The sequence below is a fragment of the Microcaecilia unicolor genome, chromosome 7, assembly GCF_901765095.1.
Source record: "Microcaecilia unicolor chromosome 7, aMicUni1.1, whole genome shotgun sequence".
NCBI lineage: Eukaryota > Metazoa > Chordata > Amphibia > Gymnophiona > Siphonopidae > Microcaecilia > Microcaecilia unicolor.
Window position 1 is genome coordinate 206275143 of NC_044037.1, and position 25850 is coordinate 206300992.

General features: G+C 44.4%; 1 protein-coding gene across 3 annotated transcripts in view; it reads right to left on the reverse strand.

Annotated features, from left to right (window-relative positions):
• GLS (glutaminase) overlaps window positions 1-25850 on the reverse strand; it is a 256417-nt gene that overhangs the window by 128073 nt on the left and 102494 nt on the right. For all 3 annotated transcript variants that reach the window (XM_030208976.1, XM_030208975.1, XM_030208974.1), the window contains exons 6-7: window positions 16736-16899; window positions 10409-10467 (exon numbers count right to left, since the gene is read on the reverse strand). In XM_030208976.1, the coding sequence (XP_030064836.1) occupies window positions 10409-10467; window positions 16736-16899 (223 nt within the window). The remainder of the gene's footprint in view (window positions 1-10408; window positions 10468-16735; window positions 16900-25850) is intronic.

Here is a 25850-nt window from a genome sequence, read left to right on the forward strand (position 1 = left end):
CTGGCAACGAGTTCCAGAGCTTAACTACTCGGAGTGAAAAAATATTTCCTATTTATTTTAGAAGTATTTCCATGAAATTTCATTGAGTGTCCCTTGGTCTTTATACTTTTTGAATGACAGAAAAAACAATTCACCTCCACCCCTGTTCCACTCCATTCAGGATTTAGTAGACTTCAATCACATCCCCTCCTCAGCCGTCTCTTTTCCAAACTGAAGAGACCTAACCTCTTTAGCCTTTCCTCAAATGGGATCAGTTCCATCCCCTCTATCATTTTGGTTGCTCTTTTTTGAACCTTTTCTAATTCCGCTATATCCTTTTTGAGATATGGCAACCAGAATAGAACACAATACTCAAGGTGAGGTCGCACAATAGAGCAATACACAATAGAGCAATAATATTTTTGGTCTTATTTTGCAACCCTCTCCTAATAATTACTAGCATCCTGTTTGCTTTTTTTGGCTGTTGCCACACACAGGGTGAGGTTTTCAGCATACTGTCTACAATGACACCTACGTCTTTTTCTTGAGTGCTGACTCCTAAAGTGGGCCCTAGCATTAGATAACTATGATTCAGATTATTCTTCCCAATGTGCATCACTTTGCATTTGTCCACATTAAATTTCATCTGCCATTTGGATGCCCAGTCTTCCAGTTTGCTAAGGTCTTCCTGCAATTCTTCACAATTCGCATGCGTTTTGACAACTTTGAATAGTTTTGTGTCATCCGCAAATTTAAACACCTCACTCATCGGTCCAATTTCCATATCATTTATAAATATGTTAAATAGCACTGGTCTCAGTACAGATCCCTGCGGCACTCCACTATTTACCCTCCTTCATTGAGAAAAATGGCCATTTAATCCTACCCTCTGTTTTCTATCCAATAACCAATTCCTAATCCACAACAGAACATTGCCTCCTATGCAATTTCTCAGGAGTCTCATGAGGAACTTTGTCAAAAGCTATCTGAAAATCTAGATACACTACATCAATCGGCTCACCTTTAGCCACGTTTATTCATGCCTTTAAAGAAATGAAGCAAATTGGTGAGGCAAGACCTCCCATGGCTGAATCCATGCTGCCTCTGTCCCATTAAACCATGTCTGTCTATGCGTTCTGTCATTTTGACCGGCACTGAAGTCAGGCTTACCAGTCTAATTACTCAGATCACCCCAGAAACCTTTTTAAAAATCGATGTCACACAGGCCACCCTCCAGTCTTCAGGTACTACGGATGACTTTAACGACAGGTTACAGATCACTAGCAGTCAGGTGAATTATCACTCTTTAACGTCAATTTGGCTCAGTATATCTTCCCAAGGTCACTGAGATTTTTTAGTTCCTCCGCATTGTCACCCTCTAAAACCATTTCTGGTACAGGTAGATCTCTTACATCATCTTCCATGAAGACCGAAGCAAAGAATTCATTCAATCTCTCCACTATGGCCTTGTCCTCCCTGAGCGCTCCTTTTACTCCTTCCTGATCTAACGGTCCTACAGATTTCCTTGCAGGCTTCCTGCTTCTGATATACTTGAAAAAAGTGTTGCTATGAGTTTTCATCTCTGCGGCAAGTTTTTCTTCATATTCTCTTTTAGCCTTCTTAATCAGTGCTTTGCATCTGGCTTGACAGTGTTATGCTGCTTCTTATTTTATTCATTCGGATCCTTTTTCCATTTTTTGAAGGATGTTTTTTTGGCTCAAATAGACTCTTTTACCTAACCTTTTAACCATGCTGATGTTTGCTATTTTTTCCATCTTTGTTAATACATGGAATATACCTAGTCTGGGCCTCCACACCTGATTCAGAGTCCTAATCTTTGCGGTCAATCCTTTTAGCTTCTTTTTAACCATTTTTCTCATTTTGTCATAGTTGCCCTTTCGAAAATTAAAAGCTGCTACAGTAGATTTCCTTAGTGTCTTCATTCCAGATATCAGCTCAAATTTGATCATGTTATGATCACTGTTTCCCAGCGGATCCAACACCATTACCTCTTGTACTATGCTCCGCATTCCACTAAAGATTTGATCCAAAAAGCTTCCCCTCTCATCGGTTCCTGGACCAGTTGCTCCAAGAAGCATTTATTACATCTAGAAATTTTACCTCTCTAGCATTCCCTGATGTAACATTTATCCAGTCAATATTAGGATAACTAAAAATCACCCACTATTATAATGTTGCCCAATTTGCCAATTTTCCTAATTTCTGTAAACATATTTTCATCTGTCCATTCGTTCTGTCCCGGTAGATGGTAGTACAGCCCTACCAGTATATTCCAGAATTTCTATCCATAAAGATTCCATGCTGCTGTTTCATGCAGAATGTTTTGTTTGATTCAAATCCCATCTTTAACATATAGCGCAACCCCTCCTCCCCAATTCGATCCACTCTATCATTGCGATATAGTTTGTACCCTGCTAACACAGTGTCCCATTGATTGTCCTCCTTCTACCAGTAGGCATATTTTCAAAGCACTTAGCCTTCCAAAGTTCCATAGGTTTCTATGGAACTTTGGAAGGCTAAGTGCTTTGAAAATATGCCTCTCTGAAATGCCTATCATCTCTCTCTTCCCTTAGTGCTATATATGCCAATTCTCCTATCTTATTGTTAAGGCTTCTTGCATTTGTATAAAGACATTTCAAATTGTCTTTTTTCCTTGCATCTACAGGCTGCTTTGAAGTTAATTGGGATAATCTGCATCCTTTACTCTGTTCTCCCACTGAAGAATCCTGGTTTTCTTTCACCAATATTCAAACCTCTCTATCGAGATTCCCTAAAGATCCTGTTTCAATAGTATCCATCAAGGATACTCCACATCAAACCATGCAACTGTCAGCTTCCCCCCACCCCCTATTTTAGTTTAAAAGCTGCTCTATCTCCTTTTTAAATGTTAGTGCCAACAGCCTGGTTCCATTTTGGTTAAGGTGGAGCCCATCCTTTCAAACAGGCTTTCCCCTCACCTAGAATGCTGCCGTGTTCTTAACAAATCTAAATCCATCATCCCTGCACCATTGTCTCAACCACGCATTGAGACTTCGGAGCTTTGCCAGTCTCTTGGGTCCTGTGCATGGAACGGGGAGCATTTCTGAAAATGCTACTCAGGAGGATCTGGATTTTAGCTTTGTAACTAGGAGCCTAAATTTGGCTTCCAGAACCTCCCTCCCACATTTTCCTATGTCACTGGTACCCACATATACCAAGACAGCCGGCTCCTTCCCAGCACTATCTAAAATCCTATGTAGGTAGCCCTTTAGCTCTCCAATACAGTCCCTTCCATATCATCGCTAGATGCGACTGATCCTTTCTCCCCTTGCAGTCTCATCTTTGGTCTGGGCCTATTGTACTCATAGCCTCATATGTGGTGTTCCTCAATGTTCTATTTTAGGACCCATTCTCCAATATTTTCCTCTCACCTCTTCTTCCAATCATATTCTTCATTTATGTAGATGATATAAAACTCTTTTTTCTGTTGGAAATTAGGGTCCCTGAATGCAGATATTTCTCTTTATCTACGATTGCTGACTAGTTCTCATTAAACCAATTAAAGTTGAATTCTTCTAAGACTATAGGCATTACTCTTCCCCTATTCAGTTCATCTAATTTCACCCCTGGACCTTCAATTTCCGGTATGCCCATTCCTTTTACAAGTGAAGTGAAGATCCCTGGTATCCTTATTGATAATCGGTTATCATTCAACTGTCTCCTTGTATATTCTCTCATAATCTCTTGCCTAGACTACTGCAACTTTATTCTTCATGGCCTATTTCAATACCAACTGTGCTGGTTACAAATTCTCCAAAACACTGCCGTCAAACTGATATACAGGGCTAGGAAATTTGACAGCAGTACCCCCTTATTTCATGCTGAACACTGGCTACTGATTCACCATCGGATTAGTTTTAAAATAATTACACTGACCTTTCAAATTTTGCACTCAGGTATACCCCCTATTTCTTTTCAAGTATCTTACTCCTTATACACCTGCTCGCACCTTACACTCTTCCAATCAGTACTAACTTACCTCCAAGTCTGTTTACATTCAGCCAGAACATTCTCAAATGGCTGCCCCTACCTTTGGAATTCCATCCCACTTCCTTTGTGGATGGAATTGCCCTTCATAAGGTTTAACGCTGTTCTTAAAACCTACTTTTTCTTTAAAAGAGTTCCCCTCTCTCTTCACCTCCCTCCCTTCTTTCTGCGTCATATATTCTCTTAAAACTCCTACCTGTAATCTTTGTGCTCTTTAATTACATGGCTTTTGCTTTAAATAAAGGCATCCTCTTGTTTTGCTCCCCTCCCCCTTTAACCTCCAATTATAATTTAAAATTGTAAACCGATTAGATATTTACCTTTTTGGAGTATATTAAATAAAGTTGAACTGTGAACTATATGTAACTAGGGCGACATCTTTAGGCATCATTTTGGGATAAAACCTTAAGACAAAATGTTAGTTACCTCAAGCAAAACAAGGCATGGTGATTGTGCTTCTAGAAAATCACAGCAATGTATTTCATCTCAGTATGTCAAAACGTCATGCATTAATGGCGGGTCTTAATTTTATCCTTTTAAAAATACTTTTGAAAGCATTACCCTGCCGGCTTCCTAGCAGATTTTTCTTATGCAGGATACTACTTAAGAAGTTTGTTGTTGCACCCATGCTTTTTTAGCATCTTCTCAATGTTTGAGACTATTACCCTGAAATTTTGACTGATTTGACAATATTAAACATCTATACTAATAGACCCCTGATGCAGGCAGTTTCACCGAATCACGGACCATGTTGGGTCTGATCAATAAATATTTGAGTTGATGCTCCCACCCTTGAAGGCTCCTTGTGCTTTTGTTTTTCGATCCTTTTAAAAACACACATATTTTGTCATGTCTCATATCTTTTGCCCCTGGCTATTACCATTTTGTTTTTTCTAGTTGTTTTTGTCCATTATCAAAGAACAACAAAACACCTCCTCTTAAATCAGAACTAAAGGTTATTCAAATCTACATATTCAGGGTTACAGTTTTGTGTTATTGTTTACCACATTTATTGTTTTTATTACGTGTGTAATACATTTTTAATAAGAAGAAAAAAATTAGAGGCAGATATAGGACCCCTTGTATATAGGAAGCTGGACTACTCCAGTTAAGACTGCAAACAAATAATGAAGAATTTAACTTATCTGGCCATTTTCTTTCACATAGTTATTGGAAAGGACTATACAACTAAAAGGTTTTACCAGAAAAGCAATTCAGTTGCACATAACCAAAATTATTATGCACATGCTCACTCAGTAAGTATGGCATTTATTTTAAACTATTGGTAAGGTTAAAGAGGGCAGTTATTTTACAGAAAAGATAATATACCAAAACAGATTCACTCTTCATCTTTTTATGAAGATACCTATTCCTTTAAGTCCACTGAACTATCACATCAAAGAAAAGTCCATTAATTTAGGGGCCTTTTTATTAATGGACATTATGCCCTTAAGGCGCGGTTTGCACATGTTAACAGGCTACTCCAGAATGCATTAAAGCGTTTTGCATTAATTTGCCTGTTTGCATGCGCTAACCCACACACTAACCATTTTTTAAAAAAGTATTTTAGCAGGAGGTGTACCATGGGTGTACCTGCATTATCCAGCTAGCACTTTATGATTAACATATGCTAACTGGATAACGGAGTTAATGCAGAAACACCTAATGCCTCCTAAATAAGAAGCAGTAAGTACTCCCACATTAAATATATATGTGGGTGCCATGTGCTAATGACAGTGCACAGCCTCCTGCATTAAAGCATTTAAAAAAATTCCCCCCATAAGTGCTGCATTAAAATCTGGACAGCACATGGGAAAGTTCCACCATTAGCAAATGTTAAGCCAAGATTTCACCACACTTTACTAAAAAGAGTCCCTTAGGTCTGAAAATTTGTTTCTCACCTATAATGTTTCCCTTAGATAGCAGGACTATCCAGCATACAAGAGAGTGATGCAAACCAAAAGCATTGGAAAGAACATCTCTTCCAGAGCTCAGAACTAGTATAAAGTTCTGCGCATGGGAAGGGTCATGCATGCTCAGCCTCCTTAGTGCCCTCACTACCATGACTCAATACGGAGTGCAACTATCAGAAAGATGGGAGAGAGATTGTGTGCCTGATCAATACTACTATCCACAGAAAACATCTATTACAGGTGAGAAAATTCTGTTCTGTCAATAAGCAAGATTGGGTTAGGTATACAAGTGGCTGACTCTCAAGCTCAGGGATGCTCAGTTATGTATAATTTGCTTACTGTCTAAGAGCAGTCTAGTCAAAGAAGGATGAAAGTTGCCAGTGTTTGTTACCAATACAATTTGGCCAGAATGTCCTAACTGAATGTAGACTGGTTCAAGTAGAGTGCAAAGTGAAGCTCTGCAGTAAGGACCAAGTCCCTGATTTGCATATTGAATTCAGCAAAGCAGATTTTAAGAGAGTCACAGTAGCTGCAGTGACCGATTTCATGAGGTTTCATTTTACTGGTCAGATGATTAACAAAACTAGATGATTCACGCTATCCAATTTGTCAAATTTCACTTGGCTACTGAAATACTAAGCTTGTTGGGATCAAAGGAGATCAACAGCTGTATAGGACTGATGTATTCAGTTTTTGTTTTTTTAAATTTGCTTCAAAGCCCTTTCTAATTGTTCAGAGTGTGGGACTTCTTGTATGAATTCTTATGAGGTTTTGGGCAAAACATTTTCTCATCGACATGAAAAGGGTTGATTACTTTTGTTAATAACTTTATACTCTTCCTAAGAGTTTCCTTTGTTAGCATTATCAATAGAAATCAAACAAAATAAAACATGGAAAAGAAAATAAGATGATACCTTTTTTATTGGACATAACTTAATACATTTCTTGATTAGCTTTCGAAGGTTGCCCTTCTTCGTTCGAAAGCTAATCAAGAAATGTATTATGTCCAATAAAAAAAGGTATCATCTTATTTTCTTTTCCATGTTTTATTTTGTTTGATTTCTATTGATAACCTTAAGAGTGGACTAACACGGCTACCACACTCCTCTACTTTGTTAGCATGAAATAGTATACTATTCACAGGTAGCTAGTCAAAGTAACTGCTACTAAAAAAAACAAACCCCATAACTTTCAGGTGAAAAATATATGGATGAAGTGGACTCCACTGCTGCAAAAGGCAGCTTTCATGAAAGCGGTAAGGATCCATAGTAAAAGAGGTTTCTGCAATGCTTGTTTGACATGACCAAGCCCTTTCATAATTCAAGAAATTTAGGAAATTTGTGAAGCCAAGTGCCTGTTGTCATGGACATGTTGGGCTAGAAGAAAGGCCAAATGACAACCAGCACAGTTAAACAATGAGGTGAAGGAGGCTTCTACAGTCAAAAGAACATCTTTCAAAAAATGGAGAAAAAAAAAAACAGGAAGCAGCATAAGCACTGGAAAGTTAGATGCAAGACACTGATAAAGAACGCTAAAAAAAATTTGAAAAGAAGCTTGCTGTAAAGAACTCACTATAAAAATGTTTTAGGAACATTAGAAGCAAACACCCTGTAAGAGAGTCAGTTGGACTTGGGTCATCAAGGAGTAAAAGGAGCTATAGTGGATAAATTAGATGAATTCTTTACTTTGATCTTTACCAAGGACGATTTAATCAAGCAACTGTGCCAGAAATGGAATTTAAGTGTGACAATACAGTAGAAAGGAACCAGAATGATGTAATAAGCCAAACTGACAAGTCAAGAGCAGCAAGTCACTAGATTGTATACACCTCAGTGTACTCGAGTTCAAAAATGAGATTTCAGGTCTACACTGGGTAATCTGTAACCTGTCACTAAAATCATCCATCCACAGTACCTGAAGACTGGAAGGCAGCCAGTGTAATGCCAATTTTTAAGAAGGATTCCAAGGGTGATCTGAGAAATTACAGACCAGTTAAGCCTGTCATCAGAATGAGGCAAAATAGAAACTATTATAAAGAACACAATTATGGAATACATAGGCAAACGTGGTTTATTGGGACAGAGACAACATGGATTCAGTCAAAGGCAATCTTGCTTCACCAATTTGCTACATTTTTTGTTAAGGTGTAAACATGTAGATAATACAACTGGCTCTCCTTTCTCTGTATTTTCAGAAAGTTTTTGACAAAGTCCCTCATGAAAGACTCCTGAGAAAATTAAAAAGCCATGGGATAGGAGACAATGTTCTGTTGTAGACTGGACACTGGTTAAAAGATCATAAACAGAGTAGGGTTAAATGGCCAATTCTCTCAATGGAGGAAGATGAGTAGTGGAGTGCCGCAAGACATGTATTGGGAATATTGCTTTTTAACCTTTATAAATGATCTGGAAAGGGAACAATGAGTGTGGTGATCAAATCTGCATTTGACAAAGGTGTGAAACCGCTTACAGACTGTGTGAAATTGCAGAAGGACCAACTCAGGCCTGTGTGAGAATGCAGAACATGGCTGCACTTTGGACCTGAAAACCTCAAAGGATGTTAGTACTAATTGGGAGGATTCCTGGTGCTGCTCCTTTACGGTTGGGCTTAAAAAGTCACTGTGCAGAGAGCTGGAGGCAACTTCCACTAAGGGCAGAGTCAGCTGATCTCTGAACAGAAAACACTGTCCTCTTTTCTGCCTAGGCAAGCAGGGGTCTCTTCTCTGCTTCACAATGATTGTGGAGTAGGTCCAAACAGTCCTTCTGGTTAGCTCGACTATAGTCTGAGACTAGATAAACTGGATGGTCTTATGGACAAGCAGGCTAACCTATTTTTCAAGTGGTTGGGCCCAGTTGTCCATGTGGCCAATGGGGATAGCTCATTCAATCACATGCAAAATTTGCAAAATCTTCTACTTTTAGCTTAGTCCACTTGTCCATAGGTAAATTCTGATGTCTTGATGAACTAGATCCAAAAGCTGCAAATCAGCAAATTTGAGGGTTAGCCCGCTTCTCCTTAAGACCATTCAATTATGCATCTGGAGCAGGTGTTAAAAGTTCTGTATCTCTCTCATATTGAGGGCAAGGCTGGAACCCTAACTTCATCTAGTACATTTTCACATTAGAAAAAATTAAGAAAAAAAAAATGCCTGACATACAAAAGGTGGAAAACCTCTTGAATACAAGAAAGCTCAGACCCCCCCCCCAAACAAAGTATACCCCACTATTCATGCTCTTGAGCAAGCCACTCCATCTCAGCATCAGACGATGTCACTCCCTTATGTGCCTGACTCAATCCTGCTTGTCGACATACTCATTGAAAACCTAAAATCAATGTAAAAAACAGAACTCCAGCAGTGCCAGAGCTACAGCAAGAAAAATTTAAGTGCAGTAGCATAGTGGTGAATCTTACTACATAAGTGCCATGCTGCTCAGACCAAAGTCCACTAAGCACACAATCTTGCCTGGCAACGGCCATTCTGGGTCACTTGGAAATATCTATAGTAGATACTAAATGGGAGATATGTTTGTACTACTGGCACAAAAAAAGGTATGCTGTCAAGACCAACACTGTTGAAACAGCATTCTTCCCCCTTCATAGAAAAAGACTTGCAATGTTTTGGAGAGTTCACAACAATAAGTAGTAAAACAAAATTTTGTCTTTTTTATATTCTTTGCTGTGTGCAACATGCATACAAAATGTTAACAACATAAATGTTATTGGCAGTGTCATTTTTTGATGCTTTTTCAGCAGTACCACTGGACTCCCTTGGTTCATTCAGATCAGGGGTACTCAACCCAGCCCTCAGGACACAGCCAGTATGTTTTTAAGATACCTACAATGAATATGTATGAGAAGTTTGAATGCTCTGTCTCCAAAATGTCTCATATACATATTCTCTATATCTTGAAAATCAGACTGGTTGAATGGGTTCAGAATCGCTAGTTCAGACCTCTCAACAGATCAAACTGAACCAGAGTGATTTGTGGTGTGCTTGAGGTGAGTCCACCCCATGGGCATGGATCAAGTGGAATAGAGTCATACAGAGATGTTTATGCTACTCTACCAATACAGCTCCTCCCAAGACTTCATGAATATTGTAGGTACTCAGCCTGAATATTTTCTAAATGACTTCTCAATAACCTTTTAAAGTGAATCAGGGTGAATATTACTACCCTATTAATTTCTGAAATGACAAACCCTTTATGTAAACCACAGAATTTAAATTGTACTAGATTTTGGGCCCGATTTACTAAGAGTTTTTCTTCCATCCTACATCTGTAGAAGGAAAGAAAGAAGAGAGAAATTAAAACATCTTTCAACGTTTCTCCTGTTCTAGTATCTTGAAAAATATTTTTTTTATGTAAAAGCCCATAACATGCTATGCCAAGTTGGGAAGTCAAAAAAAGAAAAAAAATCCTGTTATCTACCCACTGCATTCAACATAAGAAAGATGTAAATAAGTTTACCTTTATTAAAGAAGTAACCACAATTGCTCCAGCATTCACCATAGGATTGTGAGGCTGATCTGTAAAAAGAAATATTAAATGCAGCTGTATTATCTTGTAGTATAATGCCTTTTAAACATTCCATGCAGCATCCTTCCAAAGACTAAGAGGCTTATCTATTGAAGTAAAGTTTGCAGTTATAGTGAAAACTAATGCATGGTAACTGCAAAGCCTTATGATAATGTTGGTTATCATGGCCCGCATCTGTCCATGCAGTTACCACACAAGACAGACATCATTTAAATGCATTCCTGATTAGCATGGCTGCAACCAGAATACGTCAGTGTACCATGGAACAACTGCAGTTAACCCCTCCAAACTCTCAAACCCTAGAATAGCAGCCTAACTATTCCCCCCCCCCCCCCCCAGCACTAACTGGGGGTTCCCCCTGGTGTTCAGCAGGGAGCACGAACGATCATCAGTCACTCCTGCTATGTTGGGCACCTGTGGTCAAAAATGGCACTTCTGACCCCTAGTGGTAGTCTTCTGTTACTACCACTAGGGGGCCAAGCTGCAAAACAAGGAGCAACCCCTTATTTGGCTAAGGGTCAGAGATGGCTTTTTGAACTGAGGTGCTCAAAGGCGCTGGCGCAACTAAAGACTGTTCCGGATCTCAGCTGAAAGGGACTTGTGTTTACACATACTTAGTGCAGATGTGTAGGGGCAAGGCCCCTATATGAGTGACCACTTATGAAGCTGATAACAACCTCAGCATTATTTGCTATAAAGCATCTTCATAGAATGAACTATATTCTGTTTTTAATCAAGACTTTGCAAGTCATCTTGAAACAAGCTCTGATGTTTACCAATATACTAGTTCAGCAAAACATGATTGTTTATAAACATTCTTGCAGTCATGTACCCGAGGCCAGGCTAACCCAGACATTGTAGTTGCGGACATACAATGAAGGCCACAGTAGCCTATCGTCACTGGACTTGGAATAGCAACCTTGCTGACTCAAGTGAGACTTTTCAATACCCAGAAAGGTCCAGAATGTGGGAGGAGCTGGCTTGTCTTCAGGGACCACATGCTACAGCCAGAAATGGTACATAAGAAGCACCTTTGCGGTCCACAAATTGAGTCTGGGGACCACTCCAGCTCAAAACTAACATTCTCTGATGTTTCCTAGCTCATAAGACTCCACCAACCTCCGCTGTTCATGCACTGCTGTGACTCTTCTGCTGCCTCATCTCTTCAGAAGACTTCATCATCACGTTGTATAAAACCAGCTCTGAACTGATATTGGAGAGAGGCAGGTGACCCCAAGATTCTGGACCTAGGGCCTGGGTGTGTGTGTTTGCTTGCCATTCTTAAGGGCAAGTCATTTTACTGTGAAGGACATATCATTTGTGTATAATTCTCCTGTAATTATTGCCTCCTTTCTGCTAATAATTTATGTACTGTTATAATAAATACCTATATATTTTTTTTACAAATTTGGGCCTAGTGTCAGTTACTTGTTAGTATACCTGGGCTGTGGACTTGGATCCATAAGGGAACATAAGATGAGTACCACAGAGCAAAATCATAAATTATAATGAAGTTCTAGCTCCCAATTGCCCTGCCACTAATGGAGGCAGGGTAATCTGTCTAGCCCCACTCAGTAACTTACCATATGTGAACTGAATGGCACAGTCCATACCGTAACCCTTCCATTCTCCACCCATTTGACATCTCCTAAGCCAACATATAGATACTGTATAAATTAGTGCACAGTGTCACAGCTATGCAGTAACTTACCACAGCCATGCCTTAATTCATGCTGTAACTGCTTAGTACACTTTACTAAACAGGCCCCTGTTAGAAAATAATTAAAGGCAAATGGGACGAAAAGTTCACTCTCTTTGTCCCTTCCTAAAAGTTGAAATAATCATATACAGCAGTTATGACCAAGGAACAGGAAATTCACTGGCTGTCAGATCAGACCCACACTTATTTTGAGGCTGTTAAACATAAGTGCCATAGAGGGGCATTTTTGAAAGCAACGTCTAAGTTTGGATTTGGACGTCTTTGTAAAACGTCCAAATCCAGAGGGGGGGAAAACGTATTTTCGAAAAAAGATGGACGTCCATCTTTCATTTCGAAAATACAGTCGAAGACATACAAATCCAAGGACATCCTTAAAATTTGGACATCTTTGACTTTCGGCCATTTTCGAACACAAAGATGTCCAAAACAGAGGAAGAGTGGCTTAATGGTTAGTGCAGCGGGCTTTGATCCTGGCAACATGGGTTCAATTCCCACTGCTGCTCCTTGTGACTCTGGGCAAGTCAAATGCACAAGGGGCATTTTTGGATATGACATCTAAGTCTGAATTTGGACGTTTTTTGTAAAATATCCAAAATCAGAACAGGAAAGGTAATTTTCTACAAAAAAAAGTTTACCTTTTCCTTTTGAAAGTGTCATTTGGAAAAATGTTTTGTGATTTGGGGGAGGAAGGGGAGGTGATCCCCGAGTCCCTCCAGTTGCCATCTGGTCATTTGGGGCACCTCTTGTGTGGAGTAAAGGAGCCTAGTGGTTAGTGCAGCAGACTTTGATCCTGGGGAAGTGGGTTCAATTCTCATTACAGCTATTCGTTATAAAAACAGGTCTAGCTCAAAACGTTTAAGTTTTAGTCTCGGACGTCTTTGTTTTGTTCTATTATTGCTGAAAGACGTCCATGTCTTAGGAACGCCCATGTCCTGCCTTGAACATGCCCCTAGCACGTCCCCTTGAGATTTGGACGTCCTTCTGATGGACTTCAGAGAAAGACGTCCAAAGAGGTTTTCATAATACTGATTTGGACGTTTCTGTGAGATAAACGTCCAAATGCTGATATGTCACTTTTTGGAAGTCTATCTCTTTTGAAAATGAGCCTGATAGTCACAGAAGGTGGTACTTACATTTAATTACAATTAAAACTATATATTCTTTGCTAAGATTAACAAATAAAATAAGGCTGGTCTCAGCCAGCACACTGAACCACAAGCTAGGCTGGGCATGCTATGGAGGCAAGTTCACAGTACCCAAGTTGGGCAAGAGAAGGCACCATTATCTCACAACAGCACTACCTAGTAATAAAAATTAAGACCCATCATTATAGCATGAGTTCTCAACCCAGTCCTTGGGACATACTCAGCCAGGCAGGTTTTCAGGATCTCTACAATGAAAATGCATGAGATAGATTTTCATACAAATGGAGATAGTGCATTGAGATTTCTCTCATGCATATTCATTGTGGGGATCCTGAAAATCTGACTGGCTGGGTGTGTCCCAAGGACTGGGTTGAGAACCACTGATTACAGGGCTCTGGAAGACCTGGTGCATGACCTAAGTGAATTAGAAAGAAATATAAACTTTGAGTGGCTGTTAACTGTCAGTGAAGGTCCATGGTGCCAGATTTTAAACTATAGTTTGACAAACTCAAAAGGAGAAGGAAATCTGATGGGCAAAAACAAAAACCATGGAAGAGGTATAGCTGAGCTCTTTAGACAAGACTAGTTAAAAAGGCCCGTTTCTGTTGTGAAGAAAACGGGAGCTAGCAATACCTCCTACCCCCCTCGGCGCATCCCCCAAGCCCCTCCCCCCTGCGCATCACGCAAGCCCCTACCCCTCCCCCCTCCAAGGGCACATGAACCCCACCGCCACCCCCAACGGTGTGTGACCGCTGCTGCTTCTCCTTTTGAGCAGCAGCGGCGGAAAAAAGGACAAAAACGGGGAAAAAAAAACTAACCTGAAAAACGCGGCTCCGTAGACAGCCATCTGCCATTGGCTGTCGTCTCAGCAGCCGGTCCTCCTCTCCCCTCTGACGACGCAGTGCACCTCCGGGGTCTTCCTCCAGTGGTAGTGACGTGCAGGGGAGAGGAGGAGCGGCTGCACAGACGACAGCCAATGGCAGATGGCTGTCTACGGAGCCATGTTTTGCAGTTTGTTTTTGGTTTTCTTCTTTCTTTTTGTACCGGCTGGTGGGGGTTGCGGATGGCGAGGGCTGGACTTTGAGAGGATAGGGAGGGCAGCGGTGGGTTTCCCAGGGCGGTTAGGGTGCGCGGGTGGTTCGGAAGTCCGAGGTTGGCAGCCAATGTGGAGCGATTCCTAGGCAGGGGGAGGAGTAGGGAAACACGCTCCGTGTGTTTCCGTACTCCTTCCCCTGGCTGCTACTCCTCCTCCTGGCTGTGTCGATGTTTGCTACTGACGTCAGTTTGATCTACTCCATGAAGCAGACCACATCCGGCGGAATCCACGGTTCCAGGCAGCCTCAGAACGTTGGAGGTGAGAATTATTATATAGGATGGGCACACTATGTTCATAATACAATATGGTAGTGAAATAGCAGTACAGAGAAGAAATCTGTTGCAAGGGTGACCACAGAATGCAAACTGCATATTTGATAAAGTCACACTTGCTTTTTTTGTTTAATTTGCAAATACAGCATCAATACAAAATAGCTGTATATTTGTAATATTTTATGGCTTCTTACTGATTTAATTACAGAACACAAAACTATCTGGAACAGATGGTTTGTACATAGAAATGTAAATTTGATAAGTACAAAGCTCTGTTATGAAAAACAACAAAATAAACTTTTATCATCCATTCTAATCCAGAAATGAAGGAAAGTACAGCAGTGAATGTTTTAATTAATAACAATATACGTTGTGATTTCAAGGTAGGGTGTTTTTTTTTTTTTTTTTTTGTTAAGCAGAGACCCAGTGGCCTATTCAAAAAAACTTTGCAAATGGAGCCCAAAAACTGTACTGCAAAATTACCCTTAAAAAAAAAAAAAAAAAGACACACACACACGTATGTATATATATATATATATATATATATATATATATATATATATATATATATATATATATATATATATATATATATATATATATATTACACACCCCCACACACCGAACAGCATGCTATAATCAAAGAGCATGCAAATTACTGCCATGATAAATACTGAAGCAGTAATCTACAGTTCATTGATAAATGTCACCTTTTCTGTCAGTGTCTGAGTGGTAACTGGCTCAGGCACTGACAGAAAGGTTAATATTTAAATAAAAAAGCTGCAGGCATAAGCCTCCTGCCATCCCAACCCTCAAACAAGATCCCTGGTGTCTAGTGGTACCCCCAACATGGCCAGCTCCACTCTCATCCCCTGAACAATCCCTGGTGTCTAGTGCTCCCCCCCCCCCCCCCAAGACCACTCCTCTTACTGTCCTGAGCCCCAAACCAGATCCCTGGTGTTGGCACCCCTCCCTCCCACCCTTGATCAACTAAAAAGAAAATGCCCTGGTGGCTAGTGGGTACCCCCTTTGCTAAGGTCCCCCCCCCCCCCAGTCCCTGTACCTTACATGAGGCAGGAGCAATGTCCACTTGGTCCTGCCTCTGGGCTCTGTCATCTGTAAATTTGCGGTATGTTGTACCAGGTGGGGCCATATTGCCAGCTAAAGGAGAAATTCCTTTACATATGGCAATATGACCCTGCCTGGTGCATCCCAGAATGCACCGCATAGGTTATGGTGCCACAATTATGCAGATGACTGTGCTGGAGGCAGAAGCAATTGGGCACCATTCTTACCGCCTTTAATTTATGGGGCCAGGGGCCCAGGCAAGAGGTCAGGTGGGTAGGGGGTTCCACTAGACTACCAGGCCAACAATTTTTTGTATACTGGGGAAGGGGTGGGTCAGGTTGGGAGGCTACTAGATTACCAGGGCAGCTTGAGCCACTGCAGAAAGTCTGGGGCAGGCTGGATGGTTGGTGTGAGAGGGGGTGCCATTAGACATCCACTCCCCTCGACCAACCCTTCTACACTGCCTCAGACCTGGCAACAGAGTTTCCCCACACAACGTGGGAAACCTTAAAAAAATGTTTTTATTAAATGCATGGCTATGTTATAATTAAATGACCACATTAATATTTATTTAAATGCATTTTATTGCAGTCTACAGTAAGGGTTTCCATGTGAGTTAACAACTGCATTGAAATCCTTCCTGCGTTGCTATCCCATGCTAAAATTACATTGCACCCATGTTAACTTCGTGAAGTTTTCTGTATAGCCCCCCCCCCCCCCCAAAAAAAAAAAGAACAGTGTCTATGGAAATATAAAACAGAGGATATACAGGATGTTTTAGCATAAAGATCTATTCATTGACACAAAAATCCAAAAATCACACAGAAGTTTAAAATTTGAAACAGCAGAGGATCAGTTGACCTGCATAATTGTTTTCCTATTGAATGCTTTGAAAACAAAGATTAGGAAGTTTTTATTTTCCAAACTGACATCACACACATCAAGTATGATTCTTACCATCTTCATTCAGGAAGAGTTTGTTGAATCGCAGTCCACTAGGCTCTTTACCAACATATCGATGCACACATTCAGTGCTAAGATCATTCACGGCAATGGCATATTTTAAAGGCTTCACACAGGACTGAAGACAAAAAGGAACTTTGGTGTCGCCAACAGAATGTCTAATGGGAAGAGCAAGGACTCATGTTATTAGGAACATTACAATTGTGTCATAATAATTCTGGCTTAGAATACAAAACCGTAAGCCACCATTAGGTTCATTCATAGCCATGTTTTAAAACAATCTACAAAGCTTAAATTAAAAAAGTTCTGATTTCATGCGACTTAAAACTCTAGCCTGAGATTCTACAACTGAGGAAGAGTATGTAACTAAGAGGGGAATTCATCAAGCAGTGTCAGGGCCTTAACACAAGCTAAGAGATATAATGTGCGCTAAATGCTAAGAAGCCCATTTTATACCTATGAGCTTCTTAACACAGGCTAAATGCTAACTCCCTTAGTGCAACCTGGTTCAAAAACAAGATTGTATGCAATTGGAGACAACCATGACAAATAGAAACTCCTAGATCTATTCATTTTATCCGAACAAGAAAAAGTATGCAAGATGATCTGGCACAAAGCTGGCTTTAAGCATCTGTATCTGGGAGGAAGCCATAACAATTAGCCTAAATTCAAAGACCTCCCAACCATGCACTAGTCTAAATGTACCCAAAGCTTATGACTATGAGCTTGATACCATTCAATTGCTGCTTTAACCTGAGAAGCCCTATAACAGTGATGGCGAACCTTTCAGAGACCGAGTGCCCAAACAGCAACCCAAAATCTAATTATTTATCGCAAAGTGCCGTACTCATTATGGGCGGAGTCACCACATATGACTCCACCCCTATGATAGCCACACCCCTTACACCAGCCATGGCGCATATAAACAGACATCATTGAAAATATTATATTAGTATAGGAGAAAAAAATAACATGATTTTCTTCCATTATAAATCATTTCTGTAAGCTGTTACAGCTCCAGTATACCCAGTGCAAAATAAGACAGCAGATGTAAATTCTCAAATTGGACATATTCCAAACACTAAAATGAAAATAAAATGATTTTTTCTACCTTTGTTGTCTCTGATTCTGCTGCTCTCTTAACTCCGTTTCCAGGGCTTCCTTTCCATTACTTTCCTCCTTTCTTCTTCATTTCTTGCCTTCCATCCATGTCCAGCCACCCTCCTCTCCCCTCCAGCCACAGATGTCCAGCCACCCTCCTCTCCCCTTCAGCCACCCATGTCCAGCCACCCTCCTCTCCCCTCCAGCCAGCCATGTCCAGCCACCCTCCTCTCCCCCCTGCCTGCCCGCCCTCCCTCCCAGCACCCAGTAGCCCACAGCACCAGGTCTCCCTCCTACCCACCCAGCACCAGGCCACCCTCCCAGCATCAGGCCTCCCTTCCACCCACCCAGCACCAGGCCTGCCTCCCTCCCAGCACCAGCCCTCCCTCCCATCCAGCACCCAGTAGCACCCAGCACCAGGCCTGCCTCCCTCCCTCCCAGCACCCAGTAGCACCCAGCCTGCCTGCCTCCCTCCCTCCCAGCACCAGGCCTGCTTCCCTCCCAAACCGCCGAAGCACCAGGCCGCCCGCCCGCCCGCCCTCCCTCCCAGCACCAGCGCTCGCCCTCCCTCCCTCCCAGCACAAGGGCTCGCCCTCCTCCTCTGAAATTGAAAAGGCGTCGGCAGCTAGCCTACAGCGAAACGCAGCATGGTCTTTGCTCGGCGCGCCTTTGCTTCGCTTCTGTCTCTCAAGCTCTGGTCCCGCCCAGAGCTTGAGAGACAGAAGCGATGCAAAGGTGTACCGAGCGAAGACCATGTCGTGTTTCGCTGTAGGCTAGCTGCCGACGCCTTTTCAATTTCAGAGGAGGCGGGTGAGCGCTGGTACTGGGAGGTGCTGGGAGGGAGGGAGGGCGAGCGCTGGTGCTGGGAGGGAGGGCGGGCGGGCTGGTGCTTCGGCGGTTTGGAAGAGGGAGTGAGGGCGGGCGGCCTGGTACTCGGAGGGAGAGAGAGTGGGCGGAGCGGACCGAGAGTGGGCGGAGCGGGCAGCGATGGCGAACCTATGGCACGCGTGCCATAGGTTCGCCATCGCTGCCCTATAATATAGTCCTAAATGAGGAACACCCAGACCGCCCCCTTCCCTTCCGAGCAAGGTATAAAATAAAGGGTGGGATCCTAGGTCGTTTCCCTCGCCAGATGAATTTCAAAAGACTTGTTTGTAAAGAACTGAGCATCCAGCTACAAATAGGATTTTAGATAGTGCTGGGGAGGAGCCGGCTGTCTTGGTACATGTGGGTACCAATGACATAGGAAAATGTGGGAGAGAGGTTCTGGAAGCCAAATTTAGGCTCTTAGGTAGAAAGCTCAAATCCAGAGCCTCTAGAATTGCATTTTCTGAAGTGCTACCCGTTCCACGTGCAGGGCCCAAGAGACAGGCAGAGCTCTGAAGTCTCAATGCGTGGATGAGACGATGGTGCAGGGAGGAAGGTTTTAGATTGTTAGGAACTGGGCAACATTCTGGGGAAGGGGAGCCTAATCCGAAAGGATGGGCTCCATCTTAACCAGGGTGGGAGCAGGCTGCTAGCATCGGCATTTAATAAGGAGATAGAGCTACTTTTAAACTAGAAACTGGGGAAGGCCAACAGTTGCTCAAAAGCGCATGGTTCAGGATAAGGTATCTTTCAAAGATATTACCAAAACAGGGAAGATAGGGTATCCTGATAGTGAGGTTGCAAAAGAGACCGACCATTCAGGTGTCCTTAAATAAAAATAAAAATCAGACAAAAGATTGAAAATTATTACTGTCAAGTACTGAGCATGATGTAAAAAGGAACAACAAACAGTTTTAAATGTCTATATGCAAATGCCAGAAGCCTAACAAATAAGATGAGAGAGTTAGAATATATTGCACTAAATGAAAAATTAGATATAATAGGCATCGCTGAGACATGGTGGAAGGAGGATAACCAGTGGGACTGTTATACTGGGGTACAAATTATATCATAGTGATAGGGTGGATCGAATTGGTGGAGGGGTAGCAATGTATGTTAAGGAGGGCCTTGAATCAAATAGATTGAAAATTCTGCAGGAAACAAAACACATCTTGGAATCCCTATGGATTGAAATTCCACATGTAAAGGGGAAAAGGATAGTGATAGGAGTGTACTACTGTTCACCTGGCCAGGATGAACAGAGGGATGTAGAAATGTTAAAGGAAATTAGGGACACAAACAAACTGGGCAACACGATAATAATGGGTGATTTCAATTACCCCAATATTGACTGGGTAAACGTAACATCAGGGAATGCTAGGGAGGTAAAATTCCTTGACAAAATCAAGGACTGCATTATGGAGCAGCTGGAAGAGGAGCTGACAAGAGAAGGAAAAATTTTAAACCTAGTCCTTAGTGGGGCGCGTGATCTGCTGCATGAGGTAATGGTGCTGGGACCGCTTGATAACAGTGATAATAATATGATCAGATTTGATATTAGCTGAGAAGTATACACAAGAAATCCAAAACATTTGCGTTTAACTTTAAAGGAGACTATGATAAAATAAGGATGACGGTGAAAAACAAAACTTACAGGAGCGGATGCGAGGGTCACAAATTTACATCAGGCGTGGATGATGTTCAAAAACACCATTCTGGAAGCCCAGGCCAAATACATTCCACGTATTAAAAAAGGAGGACGGAAGACAAAACGGCAGCTAGAATGGTTAAAAAGGGAGGTGAAGGAAGCTATTACAGCTAAAAGAAAATCCTTCAGAAAATGGAAGAAGGAACCGACTGAAAATAAGAAACAGCATAAGGAATGTCAAGTCAAATGCAAAGCGCTGATAAGGAAGGCAAAGAGAGACTTCGAAAAAAAAGATTGCGTTGGAGGCAATAACCATTGTAAAAAAAATTGTTTAGGTATATTAAAAGCAGGAAGCCGGCAAGAGAATGGTAAAATTATGTATAATCATACCTGATAATTTTCTTTCCATTAATCATAGCTGATCAATCCATAGACTGGTGGGTTGTGTCCATCTACCAGCAGGTGGAGATAGAGAGCAAACTTTTGCCTCCCTATATGTGGTCATGTGCTGCCGGAAACTCCTCAGTATGTCGATATCAAAGCTCCATCCGCAGGACTCAGCACTTAGAGAATTACACCCACGAAGGGACACTCTGCCCAGCTCACCACCGCCGAAACGGGGGAGGGGAAATAACCCAGCTCATCCCCACACAAGTGGGGGAGGGGAATCCGTCCAGCTCATCCCCGCGGAGCGGGGGAGGGACACCACACCCGCCGATGCGGGGGGATCTGGCTTATCCTGCAACCGCAACCGCGGGAGGAGCTGACTGACCCTAACACCGCCGAAGCGGGAAGGGTACAAAGCTGCCCTACAGCCGCACGAAGCGGGAGGGAGTGCCGGCAGAATTTATGTCTCAATCCAGCCCCGTAAAACGGGGGGGAGAGGAATGCAGCAGCTCACTGTAACACAAACTCGTCTCAACTCTTGAAGAATCCAAGTGAAAAAACTTGAACACGAAGTCTTTCTGAAGTAACTGAAGACTAAACTTGCACCTGAAATGCAATCAGAATAAAAACAGTACAGATATCTGGGAGGGGCTATGGATTGATCAGCTATGATTAATGGAAAGAAAATTATCAGGTATGATTATACATAATTTTACCTTCCATATCATCAAGCTGATCAATCCATAGACTGGTGGGATGTACCGAAGCAGTACTCACCCAGGGCGGGACATTGAAATCCCTGACCTCAACACTGAAGCTCCAAACCGGGCCTCCGCCCGTGCAGCCACCGTCAAACGGTAATGCTTGGAGAAAGTATGAGCCGAAGCCCAAGTTGCCGCCTTGCATATCTCTTCCAAGGAGACGGATCCGACCTCTGCCATCGAGGCCGCCTGAGCTCTCGCGGAGTGAGCCTTCAGCTGGCTAGGCGGCACCTTCCCTGCGGCCACATAAGCCGCTGCAATGGCTTCCTTGACCCATCTTGCCACTGTAGGCTTAGCAGCCTGCAGACCCTTACGAGGACCTGCAAACAGGACAAACAGATGATCCGATTTCCGGAAATCATTGGTCACTTCCAAGTATCTGATGATGACTCGCCTCACATCCAGATATTTAAGAGCAGAGTACTCCTCTGGGTAGTCCTCCCTACGAAAGGAAGGGAGACAGAGCTGCTGATTCACATGGAAGCGAGAAACAATCTTGGGCAGGAAGGAAGGCACTGTGCGAATAGTCACTCCTGCCTCAGTGACCTGCAGAAAAGGCTCTCGACATGAGAGCGCCTGGAGCTCGGAAACTCTTCTGGCTGAAGTGATAGCCACCAAAAAGACTGCTTTCAACGTCAGGTCTTTCAGAGATGCCCTTGACAAGGGTTCAAAAGGCGGCTTCTGCAATGCTCTTAGCACCAGGTTGAGATTCCACGCAGGCACCACTGAGTGCAGAGGAGGGCGCAGGTGATTAACTCCCTTGAGAAAGCGCACCACATCTGGCTGCGAAGCCAGGGAAGCACCCTTCAGGCGGCCCCTGAAGCAAGCCAGAGCCGCTACCTGGACTTTAAGGGAACTGAGCGACAGGCCTTTCTCCAGACCTTCTTGCAGGAACGCCAACACTGAAGAAATTGGAGCAGTGAAGGGAGAAAGTGAGCCTGCTTCACACCACGCTGCAAAGATACGCCAAACCCTGGCGTAAGCAGTAGAAGTAGAGCGCTTCCTCGCTCTTAGCATAGTGGCGATGACCTTGTCTGAGAAGCCCTTCTTCCTCAGACGCTGCCGCTCAATAGCCAGGCCGTAAGACCAAAGGGAGAGGGATCCTCCCTCACCACGGGACCCTGATGTAACAGGCCCTGCTCCACTGACAGCCGCAGAGGATCGTCGACTGAGAGCCTGAACAAGTCCGCATACCAGGGACGTCTGGGCCAATCCGGACCCACCAGGATTACCCTGCCGGGATGCTTTGCCACCCGGTCTAGCACCCTGCCCAACATGGGCCAGGGCGGGAACACATAGAGGAGCTCTTGTGTCGGCCACTGTTGGAGAAGAGCATCTACTCCCAGGGATCGAGGGTCCCGTCCTCTGCTGAAAAAGCGCGGCACTTGGCCATTGGCCGATGACGCCATCAGATCTAGGCTCGGCTGGCCCCAGCGCTTCGTGATGTCCAAGAACGCCTGAGCAGATAGTCGCCACTCTCCGGGCTCCAAGGTATGGCGACTGAGAAAGTCCGCCTTGACATTCATGACTCCGGCAATGTGGGCCGCTGAAAGCTGCTCCAGGTTCGCTTCCGCCCACTGGCAAAGACTCATAGCCTCCTTGGCTAGAGGGGCGCTCTGGTACCTCCCTGGCGGTTGATATAGGCCACAGCCGTGGCATTGTCCGACAGGACCCGTACAGGCTTCAACACGAGTACCGGGATGAACTCCAATAACACCAAGCGAATGGCTCTGAGTTCCAGGAGGTTGATAGACCACTTGCCTCTGCAGGAGACTAGAGCCCCTGCGCTGTCCTTCCCAAGCAGTGGGCTCCCCAGCCCATCAAAGAGGCGTCTGTCGTGACGACAATCCACTCCGGGGTCACCAGAGGCAATCCTGCAGACAACTTGTCTGTCTGCGTCCACCAGCTCAGCGCCTTGCGCACTGCTGGGTCCACGGGAAGGCGCACAGCATAATCCTCCGACATCGGAGTCCAGCGCAGCAGCAGAGATAGCTGTAGTGGTCTCATATGAGCCCTGGCCCAGGGCACTACTTCCATCGTGGCCGTCATAGAGCCCAACAGCTGCACGTAGTCCCAAGCCCGAATAGGAGAGGCTACTAGGAACTAGTCCACCTGAGCCTGAAGCTTGACAATCCGATTGTCTGGCAGGAACACTCTGCCCACTTGGGTGTCGAATCGAACTCCCAGATACACCAGGGACTGAGTCAGGCGCAGCTGGCTCTTCTTCCAGTTGATGATCCATCCCAGGGAGCTCAAAAGAGCAACTACCCGGTCCATAGCTTTGCCGCACTCTGCATAAGAGGGGGCTCGGATCAACCAGTCGTCCAGATAAGGATGGACTTGTACTCCTTCCTTTAGCAGGAAGGCCGCTATGACCCCCATTACTTTGGAAAAGGTCCGCGGAGCAGTAGCCAACCCGAAAGGGAGGGCTCTGAACTGGAAGTGTCGTCTCAGGACTGTAAAACGCAGAAAGCGTTGGAGAGGAGGCCAGATGGGAATATGCAGGTACGCTTCCTTGATGTCCAAGGAAGCCAAGAACTCTCCTGCCTTCACTGCCGCTATAACAGAGCGGAGAGTCTCCATGCGAAAGTGCCTCACTTTCCAGGCCCGATTGACCCCTTTGAGGTCGAGGATAGGCCGGACAGAACCTCCTTTCTTTGGAACCACAAAGTAAATGGAGTAACGTCCCTTGCCAATCTGATTTTTTGGCACCGGAACGACCGCACCCAGGCGGATCAGGTTGTCCAAGGTCTGCTGCACTACCACAGCTTGACCGGAGACTTGCAGGGAGAGAGTACAAACCCGTCTCTTAAGGGTTGGCAGAACTCTAGCTTGTAGCCGTCTCTGATGACTTCCAGCACCCACGCGTCTGAAGTTATAGTGGTCCACTCGCCCAGAAACGAGGACAGCCGTCCTCCAATCTGCACTGGGGCGTGGACCAAGGCCCCGTCATTGGGTACGAGACCCTGGGGGAGGACCGGAGGGAGCACCTCCGGGACGGCGGTCTCTGCGAAAGGAATGCTGCTTGGGGGAGAAATTCCTCTTGAAGGAAGAGGGGGCAGAGGAACCCGACTTGCCCGGGCGGTATGGAGGTATCGGGACGAGTACTAACCCGAGCCCTGACCTCTGGTAATTTCTTGCCCTTAGACGTGCCGAGATCGGTCACGATTTTGTCCAGCTCGACCCCAAAGAGCAGCTTGCCTTTAAAAGGCAATCTAGCCAGGCGGGATTTAGAGGCGTGGTCAGCAGACCAATGTTTCAGCCAAAGCCACCGCCGCGCAGAGACTGTCTGAGCCATGCCTTTAGCTGAGGCTCTCCAGACATCATACAGCAAGTCTGCCAAATAGGCTAAGCCCGATTCCAGGGCCGGCCAATCAGCCCTCAAGGAATGATCCGAGGGGGAAGCCCGCTGCACCATAGTCCGGCACGCCCTGGCCACATAGGAGCCGCAAACTGAGGCCTGCAAACTTAAAGCAGCTGCCTCCAAGAACGACCTTAAGGCCGCCTCCAATCTTCTGTCTTGGGCGTCCTTTAGGGCCGTGCCACCTTCCACCGGCAACGCCGTTTTCTTAGTCACCGCAGTGATTAAAGAATCCACGGTAGGCCACAGATAGGCCTCACGTTCACTCACAGCCAAAGGATAGAGGCGGGACATAGCCCTAGCCACTTTAAGGCTCGTTTCCGGGACATCCCATTGAGCCGCAATTAAGGTGTGCATGGCATCATGCACGTGGAAGGTTCTAGGCGGGCGCTTCGTCCCCAGCATAATGGCAGAGCCAACAGGGGCTGAGGGAGAGACGTCCTCCGGAGAGGAAATCTTCAAAGTGTCCATGGCCTGTAACAACAGGTTGGGCAAATCCTCTGGGCTAAAAAGCCGCGCTGCAGAGGGGTCATCCGCTCCATCCGAGCGGGGATCTATCTCCTCCAAGGAATCCGCAAAGGACCGTTGGGAGACCTCAGACACGCTGCCCTCATCTACATCGGAGGAGACAAAAGTCTTCCAAGGCCTGGAAATCAACCCGAGGGCGTTTACCTCTGGGAACCTCAACCTCTTTATCAGAAGAGGGAGCAGGGGCAGCGTTTTGCATGAGGAAAGCCTGATGCAGCAGCAAAACAAACTCTGGGGAGAAACCCCCCAGACTGTGCACTTCCGCAGCCTGGGCAACAGCCCTAGACGCACTCTCAACCGGCGCTCGCAATAGTGGGGGAGAGACATGCTGCGCATCCAAAATGGCGTCCGGCGCGAAACTCCGTGAAGGAGCCGCGCGGGAAGAACGGCGCTTAACTTTAGCCGCTTTTGTGCCGTCGCCCAAATTAAGGGCGTACATGGCATTAATGTCTCCAA